The 13630-nt window shown below is 33.7% G+C and overlaps 1 protein-coding gene across 1 annotated transcript in view; it reads left to right on the top strand.

The window, feature by feature from the left end:
* Window positions 1-13630, top strand: part of LOC138309287 (intermembrane lipid transfer protein VPS13B-like) — a 55158-nt gene that overhangs the window by 26035 nt on the left and 15493 nt on the right. Inside the window, 17 exon segments of the mRNA XM_069250460.1 lie at window positions 537-640; window positions 642-735; window positions 976-1122; window positions 1924-2186; window positions 2615-2753; window positions 3412-3587; window positions 4075-4262; window positions 4446-4624; window positions 5185-5321; window positions 6261-6371; window positions 7341-7442; window positions 7882-7971; window positions 8400-8477; window positions 9063-9215; window positions 9676-9921; window positions 10458-10538; window positions 11328-11360. Of these exon segments, the coding sequence (XP_069106561.1) occupies window positions 537-640; window positions 642-735; window positions 976-1122; window positions 1924-2186; window positions 2615-2753; window positions 3412-3587; window positions 4075-4262; window positions 4446-4624; window positions 5185-5321; window positions 6261-6371; window positions 7341-7442; window positions 7882-7971; window positions 8400-8477; window positions 9063-9215; window positions 9676-9921; window positions 10458-10538; window positions 11328-11360 (2321 nt within the window).

Below are 13630 nucleotides of genomic sequence, written 5' to 3'. Positions count from 1 at the left end.
ACCATGCCAATTTCCCCCAAGATATCCGGTTAATGTCATGTGTTAATCTCCACAACACAGGTTAGTCCCTTAACTGACACATGTCACCTGATGATATGTACATATATCATGATGATACGGCCAGCCACTGTACATACAGTAGATTAAAAATGCTCCACCGCTGACACATACTTTCTCAATAAGAAACAGGAGCAGACAAATAATATTTTTCTTAAGTTACAAAAGCTACTTACTTTACACCATTAACACCATTGAAAAGTTTGGACTTCTAATTTTATTTACTTCAGGATAAGAATATTAAAAATAATTAATTGGATCCCGAAAAAATTCTGTGGCACAATGTCTTATATATGGAATGAAGCACTGATTGTGCATGCACCAAAAGCAAATTAATTATATTAGTTTTTGTGTTAATAAACATATATATACATGATTAAACACCAATTATTGTTCAAATGAAGAGTATGGTTTTTCGCTGTCTCAGCGGTGGAACATCTTTAAGATAATTGATGTCTTTCTTTTTGACTGTTTGATAGCCTGTATTGATCTGAAGGTGGAGAGACCCCTAAAGGTGAATCTCAGTGAGGAGAAATTCCAACAGGTCCAACGGTTCATCAAAGATTTGATACCTACCAAAAAGTTCACAAAGTCAGAGGTCAGAGGGTCAGAGTTCAGATACCAAAGAAACAAGCAAGAAGTCTAAAAGTCAAGGTCAACAATTTGACTTCATGCAAGGTAAGTAAAGGTTTGTGAGCTGTATGTCCGAAAAACACACATTTCAGATGAAAATCAGGGGAAAAAATTGATGATTGGCTATATAATGGAATCTGGCTGTCCAAAAATTTTGCAATCCAGACTGTTTTGGGGTGGGGGGCTCAAGTGTTCGGATTATGGAATATCCACTGTATGTTGAATTGGAGAAATTGACTTGGTGTTTCCAAATTGAAGTTGTCTTAAAAATATCTCTTGTTTCAGTTGGACTGTCTAAATTGGAGAGATTCCAACTACAGACAGACCAGATAGTGGTTGTCATAGAAACGGGATCAGTTTTCAAGAATTCTGGGATAACTGGATTGGTTGAGAGGGTGAGACTGGAGATGGTCCTTGACCAGCACAATTCAGGTAACTGACTGACTAGGTAAATTTAAACCTGTACCGTAGTCATAATAACAGTCTGGTATATGTCAAAGGTAATTTGGCTTGTAAGTAGGGTAAATATTAAATGATATTCTTTAATAGATAATAAAATGAGTTAAACACACTTATGATGATTTAATATTGTATAGTCGGCTATTTACATGGTTAATTTTGTTGTGATTTTAAGTAAAATCAAGAAAATAAGTAATTGCAGATTTTAGTACAGTAGTTTAAAAGTTTTGTGACTTGGCTTGTTTGATGTAACAATTTTTTAATAATTCGTAAATCAAATTGTTACAATCGATGTCCCTCAAAACTGCGAAGATTACCAGCCATATATCACTTAGACTCAATAAATAAACAAAGTGTACATTTAAAGTGAACAGTCGGGCAAGGATGGCTAAAGTCGGTAAAAATGGTGTGAATGTATCCAGTATAATTTCTTATGAAATGGAAAAATAAAATCTCTCGTCAAAATCTGTGTGCGTACGAAGAAATTAATTTAAAGTATGGAAATTCTAAAACGTCCTCCCGGCTCACTATGTCCGTTGTTACATTTCCACGCAGCCTCGCTTTCAATGCTTTCAACTTTTCTTTACTTTAATGGTCAGAACTGGGAAACTAAGCAGAACTTGACCGTCGTATTAATATGTGAGAACTTTTGGAAGGCCAATGAACGCATTTAGACTGGTTTTCTTTGCCCGACTATTCACTTTAAATAGTATTATTAATAATGGTTATCAAAATATACAATGGGTACAAAAAGTTAATATTATGTGTTTCCAGGAAGTCTGGACAGTGTTGAAGCCTACGTACAGCTGAAGGATATAGCAGTGAAGACTGTATACCAGAAACAGTCCCGCCCCCTCCTACACCCGTGTAGTGTTACTGTGGACGCTGTACTAGAGTGGTACAAAAACTGTGACGGGTTGCCACGGATACCATCTCTGTCGGCTACCCTAACGACGGGCCTAGTGTCGGTAACCATAGGCCAAGAACATTTCCTGTGCTTTACTAGTCTTCAAAAACAGCTGCAGCAGATCCTAAAGGTAAATAGACAGTAGAAATGGCTTTATATTCAGGTAGAGATGAATGAAAAATGAAAAAAAAACCACCATTTTACAGTTAATTAAATGGTAATTTAATTAGTCTTTGATGATTAAATGAACATTTACTGTTTGAACTTTTTATAATTGATAAAATATATATAGATTTAGGGCTGCAATCTTTTAAATTAAATATCTTGGAATGTTCAACATTAAACAATTCATAAAGACATAATTTAAATTTTGATTTAGATGTTGTATCTGAGTTTCTGAAATTGTTAGATAATATCTTTATAATGAGAAAATGCTATAATGTCCTATCAACTGATTTTCCAAACATTTTCTTTAGAAAATGAAATGCAAATCAGAAAGTTCGCTAATTATAAATGTGAAGCGAATTTTTTATTTAACTGAACTTTTGACCAAACCAGAGTGATAGAAAAAAAAATGGAAAAGTGAAAGTTGAATCTGAAGAAAGACAGGATGAGACAGAGAAAGAAGAAGATCTGATATTGGAGCAGTCGACAGATGATCTGAGGTCAGGACTGTTTCAATATGTCAACAATCAAGGTTTGTATACAAATCTTCTCCTTTTGAAAGTACATGCCTATGAAATTAATATTTTGGATCAATTTTGGTGTGTAGATATAACAATGTCAATTCAGTTTTTTGACCAATGAGAAAATAAATTATTTAATTTATACATGTCCAACGTGAGAAGTTTTGAAAGAATCTTTCTAAAATTTCACAGGTAAGCTGACTTTTGTAAAAAAAAAAAAAAAAAAAAAAAAAAATTATTCATTTTCAAAATATATTACAAGACATACAAGTGCAACCAAATAAAACAAAACAAAAACAGTTACAAAAGAAGAAAAAATATAATGTCTGTTTTCAGACTCTCTGTTGTGAAATTATGTAATTTGAATTTGAATGGTTTGATTATTATTATTTCTATAAAACTCTTATAAAGAGTCGATCTGATGAGAACTGAATATTAGAAAACCACTTTTGTAAAATTTTATATCAACTTATATCATTGATATATACAACCATCTTGAAATTTGATAAAATTTGTATGCAGACACATGTAGTTCTTCTTCAAATGTTTCAAATGGAAAAAAAGAGAAAATAAGAAAAGATTCATCTTTCATTCTACTGATAAATATAATTCAATGTTGGGTACATGTTCTAAGATCCCTCTAGAACCTCTCGCTAAATTTTGTTTCAGATCCTGAGTTTGAAGCTAGAACAGGGGACATAACGTTTTGTAGACGTGATAATTCAGGGGACAGCTGTATGACTTGGTGCTATGATGAGCCTAGAGTGATCTCCCATGTCCGATTTACGCCAATACCTTTTAACATACCGAGAGCTAACAGAGGGATAGAAGAGACGGAAACACTAGTAAGTCTGGATCATGATCAGTTTGATTGTAGGATGTGTGATGAAGTTCAGAACAATTTTATTGACCACAAGGTCAAGTTAAGGTCAGACCAATGGCAAGAAAATTTACTATTGATTATAATATTATATATTATAGAAGGTCAGTTTAATTATTATACACCTTTGCATTTGATTGTTTATTTCCTTGAATAAGTTCTGAATCAATTTAATTACAAACAATTCTGATACATGAATTGTTCGTATATAAAAGCGTGAAAGTTTATAGAAAGTGTATATTATTATGTATTGAAGTTAAATCCTTGAAGGTAAGGGAGAATTTCTATGCTCTTGTTACAAAATTGGGCGCCTATGTTACCAATGCTTGCTTCATCACACCATTTTAAAGTCTCTTTTTGAGGCAGAGGCATTTACGTTTTACAAATAAAGTTCATAATATCAAATCTTGTGTCACCATATACATGTTAAGAATTGGTAATGCTGTTTTTAGATTCCATGTACCCTTCAGTACCAAGACACTGCCACACAGCAGTATCTCCCCTACGTGGACTTTGAACTGTCGGAAGACACACAGACAATATTACAGCTACCAGAGGTCAAGGTCATCAATGTTGGGGACCTTGTAGTCGCTCAAGCATGGCGGGTCGTCATTCATAACAGCATGTTCACAGAGAATAGGTACTGTCATGAAAGTGGACAAATGTACGCCATATTGATTTTGAATAAAAGTAAAGTATCATTTGATAAAGGATATAACAAGAACAATAAGATTACATAAAATATATGAAGTTCCTATGTCATAATTACATCATCTCACACAGAATCATTAATGTTATATTTTATAATGGTATATAATTTCAGATCTGATGAAGAAGAAACTGCCACCGCGTCTGAGCTTGCGATACTCCCAGAATCCCTTGCTGCGTCCATGTGTGTGGACTCATGTTACGTCCCGGGTCTGATCCCCGCCTTCCAGGTCTACCTGTCTGTGCCTACCGCAGAGGTCCACCTACAGAACCAGAACACCTACTTAGCTACAGGTGAGTCTATATTACCGTACTCGCTGTAATTAGTCCCTGGGGCACTTAAAAATTTACAACAAAGGGGAGTGGGGACCACATATTAGGGAACAAAGATGTAAGTTGTGGACGAAAAACTTCTCAAAAACAGTCAGCTATATTTTAACTTTTTTTGTTACTCATGGCACATTAACCTGTTACTGTAAACATACATATGCTTTCTTTCCTTTGAGACACAGAAAAGAGGAGTGACGTTTATAAGGGGAGGTATGTTTGATGAAAGTTTGTTCAAATGATGACCTCGACCTTCATGCAAGGTCACAGGGGCCTAATAATATGAAAAAATAGAATAAATCTTTTAAACATTTTCTTTTCATGAACTGAAAGGCCTAGAGATGATATATTTTAGAAATGAGATTTTGAAGATATTTTTCACACTACCATAATCATATGCTCTGTATGCATGTTGTTCCCATTTGGAACTCTCAAACGAGATATGCCCAATAATCATGTTTGATCCAGGGGCATGAATAGATTGCAATCGTAACTATGCTTTAATAATAACTAACTCTACTCGACAGATGTACCAGAAAAGCTGCAGCCTTTTAGGTTTGATGGGAGTTCCCTTGAGGATCAGGAGTTTGCTGTTATGTCCATGCGCCAGCTGACCGTTACTACGTCCATACTGACCGGTCCTCATGCCACCACCTGTGTTCAGGTAACGTCAGATAAGTCCTCTTCACCAAACAATAGATACATAAATAAGATACATTACACTATATACCGCATAGTGACTGTTGTTTAATAATGCAGGAAGAAAGTTTCACGGTTTCCTCTTCGATACTTATTGGCGTGGAGGCAATATTCCTTCGTTTGTCAATTTCAAACACTAAGATTTATCACTAAAACATGTTACATTATAATGACCATGCTTACAACTCAAATTTTGTTTCCTTTCACAGTTTCTATTAACAAGATATCTGTAATATGTGAATAACAAACTAAATGCTTATAAGGAAGTGATTTCATTGGTTCCCAGATACAAATGTTTTAAGTAGGAATCATCCTCGATACTCCAGGGATTACTATCACTCTGTTATCTTCTATGCAAACCTGTGATTGGTCAGATGTTTTCACCTGATCTTGAGCTGCCTCCAGTTATACTATGAGATAGTCAAGGGTACGGTGGATGTAACATAAGTGATTGAAACCCCTGGAGTATCGAGGATGGATAGGAATTGACTAATGAGATTTTGTCTGAATTGACTTATGAGATTTTGTCTGAATTGACTTATGAGATTTTGTCTGAATTGACTTATGAGATTTTGTCTGAATTGACTAATGAGATTTTGTCTGAATTGACTTATGAGATTTTGTCTGAATTGACTTATGAGATTTTGTCTGAATTGACTTATGAGATTTTGTCTGAATTGACTTATGAGATTTTGTCTGAATTGACTTATGAGATTTTGTTTGAATTGACTTATGAGATTTTGTCTGAATTGACTTATGAGATTTTGTCTGAATTGACTTATGAGATTTTGTCTGAATTGAATTATGAAATTTTGTCTGAATTGACTTATTCGATTTTGTCTGAATTGACTACTGAGATTTTGTCTGAATTGACTAACGGGATTTTGTCTTTTTGATGTTACAGATGAATGGTTTGCCAGACATGGATGTGATTGAGTATAAAACCCTGCTGAGACAAAGTCTCGTCAAACCGTTTGAGATGTTTGGCGATATAACTTTTACTCCACAAAAAACAGTAAGTCACCTTTATTTAACGACTGATATCGGGACTGGTTTACTTAATTTACGCAGCCACCATCTTTTAGATGATAATTATGCATGTGACAACTCGAGCTGAAATAACAAGAAGTTGTAATTACAATTGAATCAGGGATGTAATAGATACATGTTTAGTTACTTAATTAATTAAAGAAATATTGAAGGAGTTTGGTGGCCAAAAAAAAAGACCTAAACCATATACACTGTATCATTTGATCGTGAATCTAATTGTAAGATATTTTACTGTTTTTGTTATCCTCATAGATAAATATAGAACGAATATACGAACCCGGCCTACTATACCTTTCGGCCGGGTACGAATTGGTCCCTATATATCATAGTGGAGCACTGCCTCAGAAAATCACTCGGGCACAGTTTTCTATACTTTTTTGTAGTTTTTCAATTATTGGAAGGGTATACATGCATTTATATATTAATTCTGTGCAAAAGAAACATAACGACCATTCTTAATATCTACTTTACCACTATTAAGACGTCAAATTCACAATTTGTAGACTTGCCGTATAATTTTCATTCGAAAAGACCATCATATTTACATGTGGTAAAAAATAATGTCTCGCTGTGAATTCAATATTTTATAAGGTTCAGTTTTATTGCTTTGTAGGTAAGTTATATAAAACAAGTACGATAAAATGCATACAGACGTTTTAATAATTGTTTGCACAAACATGTCTTTGCTCCATTAGCAGTAAAACGCACCAATTGTAGCTCTAAAGACGACGCCATTATCTGTCTTAAAGTCTTTTGAGCTACAATATTGCAGCTAAGATAAATAGAATCATTCAAGTTGTCAAACACAATTCATAAGACTTCCTGTATGTACAACAGCTTATTAAGGGTCCTATCCCATGGATAATTAAGCTGTCTATACATGAAGGAACAATTGCCCCAGAGTCTAATATTTCTGTAATGTTTTTGTTGTCAGCGCCTCCAGATTGAGAGTAACCTAACCATTAACCCAATGATGCTGTCTGTAGGAAAGGGAACTATTCACACCCTTAGTAGTGCCGCACATACATGGAGTCAGGTAATGTCACATACTGTAGATGAACTTACTTTCTTGTACATTTAACTTTCGTGTATTTCTCGGGTAATGAGAAATCGCAAAAATAAATTGGCGCAAAAATATTTCATATACACCTAAATTAGCACCACAGAAAGATCAATCACAAAATTAAATTGCAAGTTGTGGAAAAAATTGTTACGAGTGAAAATGTTAAACTAAGTCTGGTTAGCTTTAATGAATTCCAGTTGCCATGTCAAGCTACAACAGCTACTTCATATGACGATTATATATTCTTGGTACATTTAAATTTGGCATTTCCCTTTGCCATGTAAGGAATCTCATTAGGGTTTTGTATGATGGGAAGAGAATATATATATAGAACTGGTGATTGAGTAGTTGTTTTCAATTTTGTTTTGGTGATTAAGAAAGTTGATATGATAACTTATGTGTAATTTTGCAGGTATTGTCCACCAATGAAGATAAAGGTCAAGCTGTCTATAGTCATTACGTTATTTGTAATGATACCAATCACTCTATCAGATTTGGACAGGTAATCTAATTATTTACCTAACAGGTGTGAAACAATATTTTATAGATTTGGTGTTGAGAGACACAAGATATTTCCATTATCATAAGTTAAATACTATTCTGTAATACACTAAATGGTCTATTTGTTCATCTATAATGGTGCTGAATTGACCTTGAGTGACCTTGAGAAACTATATATACTGACAAACAGTGTCAATGTGACCTTGAGCATTCTTGATATGACCCTGTTGCTTACTTCAGTCTGTGCTAGTTTTGACCATGAGTGATTACCTTGTTGTTTACCTGTGTTGTAAGTATGACCTTGCATATGACCCTGTTATTGCTAATTTGACCTTTGACCTTGCATATGACCCTGTTATTGCTAATTTGACCTTTGACCTTGCATATGACCCTGTTATTGCTAATTTGACATTTGACCTTCGTTGATAGGCGGGTACCGATGAGAACCTGGTACTGAAGTCTCGTGACATGCACTGTTACAGCTGGCGGACCCACAAATCTAAACAGGTACGGTAACCATAGTAACTACTTTTTCATTATAAAATCTTACTTACTGCTCATTCTATCATTTAACATTTTATGTCCTTTCCTTGAAATATGGGAGGAACATATGTAGTATTACCTATGTCCATCTGTCTTAATTTCCCTAACCCGTCGTGTCTCGCCCTGTCAGGTTCCTGTAATTTCATTTTAAGACGGGGGATTTATGCATTAGATGTTTCTGTTTGATGTGGAATATTTCTACATATATTCTTTACATGTATATGTCCGATATAATTGTTGTATTCCTTTCTAGATTTTGTAATCGAACTCCTGTTGCTATAGTTTTTGTAAACCTGAACTTATTTAACATATTTCCCGAGTGATAAGAAATCGCAAAAATTATTCTCTGTGCAAATGTTCTGAGTTCTAATATAATGTATTTAAATAGAATCGTATAAAATCGCACAAATAAATTGTAAATAATTGTTGATATTGTTATGTATGAAATGTAGTTTCCACAATAATATGTTGATTTATGTGATTAATTTTTTTTATTTTTTTTTTTGTTAAATGACAAAATAGCTTAACCACCTTTTATTTTCCATGCAGCAACTCCATGTGTGCCTGGATGGTAGGGTATGGAAGTGGTGTGAGCCGTTTGATGTTGAGGGTGTTGGTCAAGTGGTGCGCTCTGTCCGGACAAATGACCAGATCTACAGCCTCATCATCTACGTCACACAACTCACCAACGTCCAGAAACAGGTCAACATGTTACTCAAACTTTCATATACATTATTATGGGCTCCAACAATGAATTTGAATTAATTGTAATAATCATTAATTTGTTTTTAATGATTATCAGTTTCTGCTCAATAGGTTTTGTAGTGTTATTGGTATCTCCAGAATCATTGATTTATTTAAAAGCACTGACTGCAAAACAATAAATGAGATAGTGTCTTTGCATTTTTACAAAACAGAAATTTGATTTGTGAGCTAGATTTAAATTTAACATTCTGACTAGGATGTTATAACACAAATTCTGGGGAGTTTGAATTCTTGTCTTTGCATTAAACAAACTGAAACACCCTTTCCATCAAGTGCATAGTATAAATGTATACCAACAATCATGTTAAATCTAATGCCATGTTATTTTGGAAAGTCAAAAATGTCCAACTGGGTATTGAGAATATTATTTTGATTTTATGTGTCTTTCCAATTATAGGTACGGATTAGAGGTCAGCTCATGTTATTCAGTTGTCTGACCTTACCTTTAGAGGTCAAGGTCAAAACAGCAGTAAACAATGATGGAGATGACCTTGAACTCTATCACTATCGACAACTGCCTTCGTTTGTCCTGGAGCCGGAGGAAGTACAAAGCATTAAGCTCCGCCCACTTGGTTCCCATGGTAACTGGTCACATGACGTCTATATTACTGGTGATAGGATGAAGGAAAAACGAACAGTTAAGGTTAGTTCAAAAGTAATATAATATATTATCGTTTACCACTTTTATCTAACCATCTTTAGATTACAGACTTTTCAAATCAACCTTTTAATCTGGTTGCATGAAGAGAGAGGGTTGTGAAATCATTCTACTCTCAGTGGTTTTTGTTGGGTTTTGGTCTTCAAATTTATTGATTCAAAATTATTATAATAATACTTAGTCCTGAATGTGACTGTTAAGGTTTGGTCCAATTATAATAAAATACCCACTTATAACATTTATTTATTGAAAATGATATTATCTGTACAGTAGAAAACACAAGATGTCTGAAATTTCGTTAGTAAGGTCGCTTGTCGAAATATTTTCGCATTTGGTAACTTTTAACATTTCATATTTAATAAATGTGAATTTGAGAATTTTCAAAATTTCTATTCCCAAAATTTCATGTGCAGGTTAATTAACAAAGCAAAACCGTGATTTTGTTAGTAGTGTTGCTGTGTTTATTTGTTTTGTTAGTCTTATGACCGATTTGATGCGTAGTAATAATGTATATATTACAGATATACAACGCTGATTCCACACACTTCCATATCTGGTGTCAAGTCCGGTGTTCACATTACAAGGGTGCTATCAAAACCAAGGTAAGGAATCGGAATAGTATTGCATGGTATTTCATAAACGTTTTATCAATTGCTAGAAGGTTAACTTGGTTATTGGATATCGGTGAATTCTCAGTAGTTTTATAATTATCAAAATTTTAACATGATACTAATCAAGCGAAAGGGCATTCGGGTGATTTAGACGTCATAATTTGAAGTGAATTTTGAAATCACAATTATCGGAAAGTTGAACTAACGGCACATACTCGAGCCATGACACTTTCTCAAAACCTCTGCATTGACACATTGTTAATTTTACAAAGTTTCAAGATTTTAAAGAACATTGTACTTATGTATGTTGTACTACTCTTTAAGATTTTGATTACAGAAGAAAGTGTTTTGAGGTCAAAAGTTTGTGACCTCTAATGGAAAGTACATTTAGTCTTAAACCTCATATTGTATTGTTGCTAATATTCGCAGGGATTTTAATTTCGCAGATTCATCGAAATTTGTGAAAATTAATATCTCCAGAAATGTAATAAAATCATGGTTTTACATATCAGAGCCTGTCATGTGAATCAAGATTTCAAGGATTATAAATATAATTTGTGAAAATATGCTATCGCGAAAAAGTTTGAAGCTATAAATCCCGAAATTTTACATCTGTGAAATTTAACAACTATAACGTATACCTCAGAGTCTATAAAACAAAGTGAGAATAAGGAGCTGTATTTCAAACTTTCAACTTTGACTGAGAAACATTTTAGACCTATTGTTAGTATTGTTTATAGTATTACCATTGCTGTGTATGAACTGTTACAATATTTCCAGAAGAGAAAGTTTGTTACTGCTACTCAGCGAATGGTAAGTCGGTGAACACTGTGGGTTGTTTTATTAGAGGAAAATCAATATGTACATCATTCCACAATGCCAAGTGTGTTTTCACTAATTTTGAATAGTTTGTATTATATATTCATGACAATTTACAATTATGTTTTAAATATTTTCTTACCTGTACTCACTTATTCATTATACTCAATTATTAGCAGTTTATTTCTCCTAGATATAAAATGAAAGCATGATTATTGAGAATAGAGTGCTCCCCCGATAATTCGGACGCAGATAGTTAAAGTACAATAGTCCATAGTAGTACAGTCTGGATGGAAATATCAGTCTGGGAACAAATTTGATGATTGACTGTTTTAATGTAAATGAAATCTGGCGATCTGAAAAACTTGTAATCTGGACAGTTTGTGCTGGTAACGCTGAAAAAATGATTGTCATGACAAATGAAGCTTTATTGGGACGTGATACCTGATAACGTTTGTACAGGACTAGTATCTGCAGTGGTGATGGAAGTCTTTGATATCTTCCCGCTGAAATGACGTTAGTGTGGGATATCCTCTTTTAACGTCCATTACCAATAGAAACAATAGTCCCGCACAAACGTTATCGGGTATCACATGGTCAGTGAATTACTTACATTGTACATATTGTATATCATAATCCCAATCATCATATCTGAAATGTATTGGTAGTCCGTCTGAAATCATAAACATATCAATATTTGATTTTAATTAGTCCTTTGTGAAATATCATAATTTAAAACATTTTGTTGACTATGAAAGGGACACATCAAATGAGTAAGGAAGTTGATGATATAATATAGTTTGAATCACTGGACTGCTGAATTTCTTTGTATTTGTCTCTTTTTAAAAACATCGTAATGTTTGTTCTGTGGGAGTTATTTCCCTTGAGGCTGAGCCAGGGCCGTTTTCGATTATGGGGTTTGACTGGTTGGACCTAGTTGTTCGTTGATTAATTAAGGACGGACCTGGTGATTTTATATTGTTTTCAGACGAGCCTTGACAAAGCCCTTACAGGCCTGTATAAAAAAATGCAGGTCCGTCAGGATTTATACTTGAAATAATGACTTTAACCAACAGTCAAACCGGTTGTTCCGAATAAACGAAAACGGGTCTGGTGTTTTTGAATCGGAATGGGACTCTTTTCAGATAATGTAATATTATGACGACAACAATATTAAATTTATCTATTGAAAAGAACTATTTCCCCATGAATGACATCACCTTTGTCGTCCTTCTAGTAAAATAATCATTTTCTCTTACTCTGGAGCTATGGCCTTTTAATGATATAGTATATTGTATAGCCCGTTATTTTAACAGGGTCAAACTTTTTGCCATTTTAAGAAAAATGAGAAAATTTAATTTTCAAATTGGTAGTTCCAAATTTTGGAATTCCGACTTCAAGAGTACATATGACTCCACCATTTCTCAGTTAATTGCTCTTTATCTTTTTGCGATCAGAGCAATGTCCTATGGAATCAGAAAAATATTGAAAATAAAAATGTCACAATCTAATTAAGATTAGACTTGTTATTCCTCTCCACTTCGATGCTCTTCATTACTATCTTATACAAGATCTAATTACACCCCATTCAGGGTCATCTCAGCATGATCCCTTTGGTTAGCCAATCAGTATGTCCCATCAATTTTTGATGTGGAATTACAAGTCTAATTTTAAAGATGCTCCATCGCTGACAAAAAGCATTTTTTTCGCCATCAAAAACAGCAGCAGACGATTTAGTATGTTTCTTCAGTTACAAAAGTTACTTACTTTGCACCATTACCACCATTGAAAAGTTTGAGCTTCTAATGATATTTCAAGACAAGAATATTGAAAATAATTAATTGCATCCCGAAAAAATTTCGTGGCACTATGTCCTATAGGGAATGAAGTATCAATTGCGCGTGCACCAAAAGCAAAATGAATTATGCTATATTATTTTTTATGTTAATTAGACATATATACAGGATTTAACACTAAATATTGTTAAATTGATGAATATCGTTTATGCTCTGTCGGCGGTGGAGCATCTTTTATTAGATCAATAACTTTATTCTATTTTGATTTACTAACAACTAAACAACTGTTTGGTACTGAATAACATGAATCTTTTGTGGGTACATTTATTTATTTTGTCACGACGTGAAGCTTTCAAATAATATAATTCATCAAAATAGCAACATCTCTATAAGTCAAACTCTCTGGTTTGATGAATCAAGCTATGAAAATCATTCAAATGGACAGATATACATTAAGAATTTATGCAC

Source organism: Argopecten irradians, chromosome 15, assembly GCF_041381155.1.
Source record: "Argopecten irradians isolate NY chromosome 15, Ai_NY, whole genome shotgun sequence".
Lineage (NCBI taxonomy): Eukaryota > Metazoa > Mollusca > Bivalvia > Pectinida > Pectinidae > Argopecten > Argopecten irradians.
This window is presented reverse-complemented; position numbering and strand designations above follow the sequence as displayed.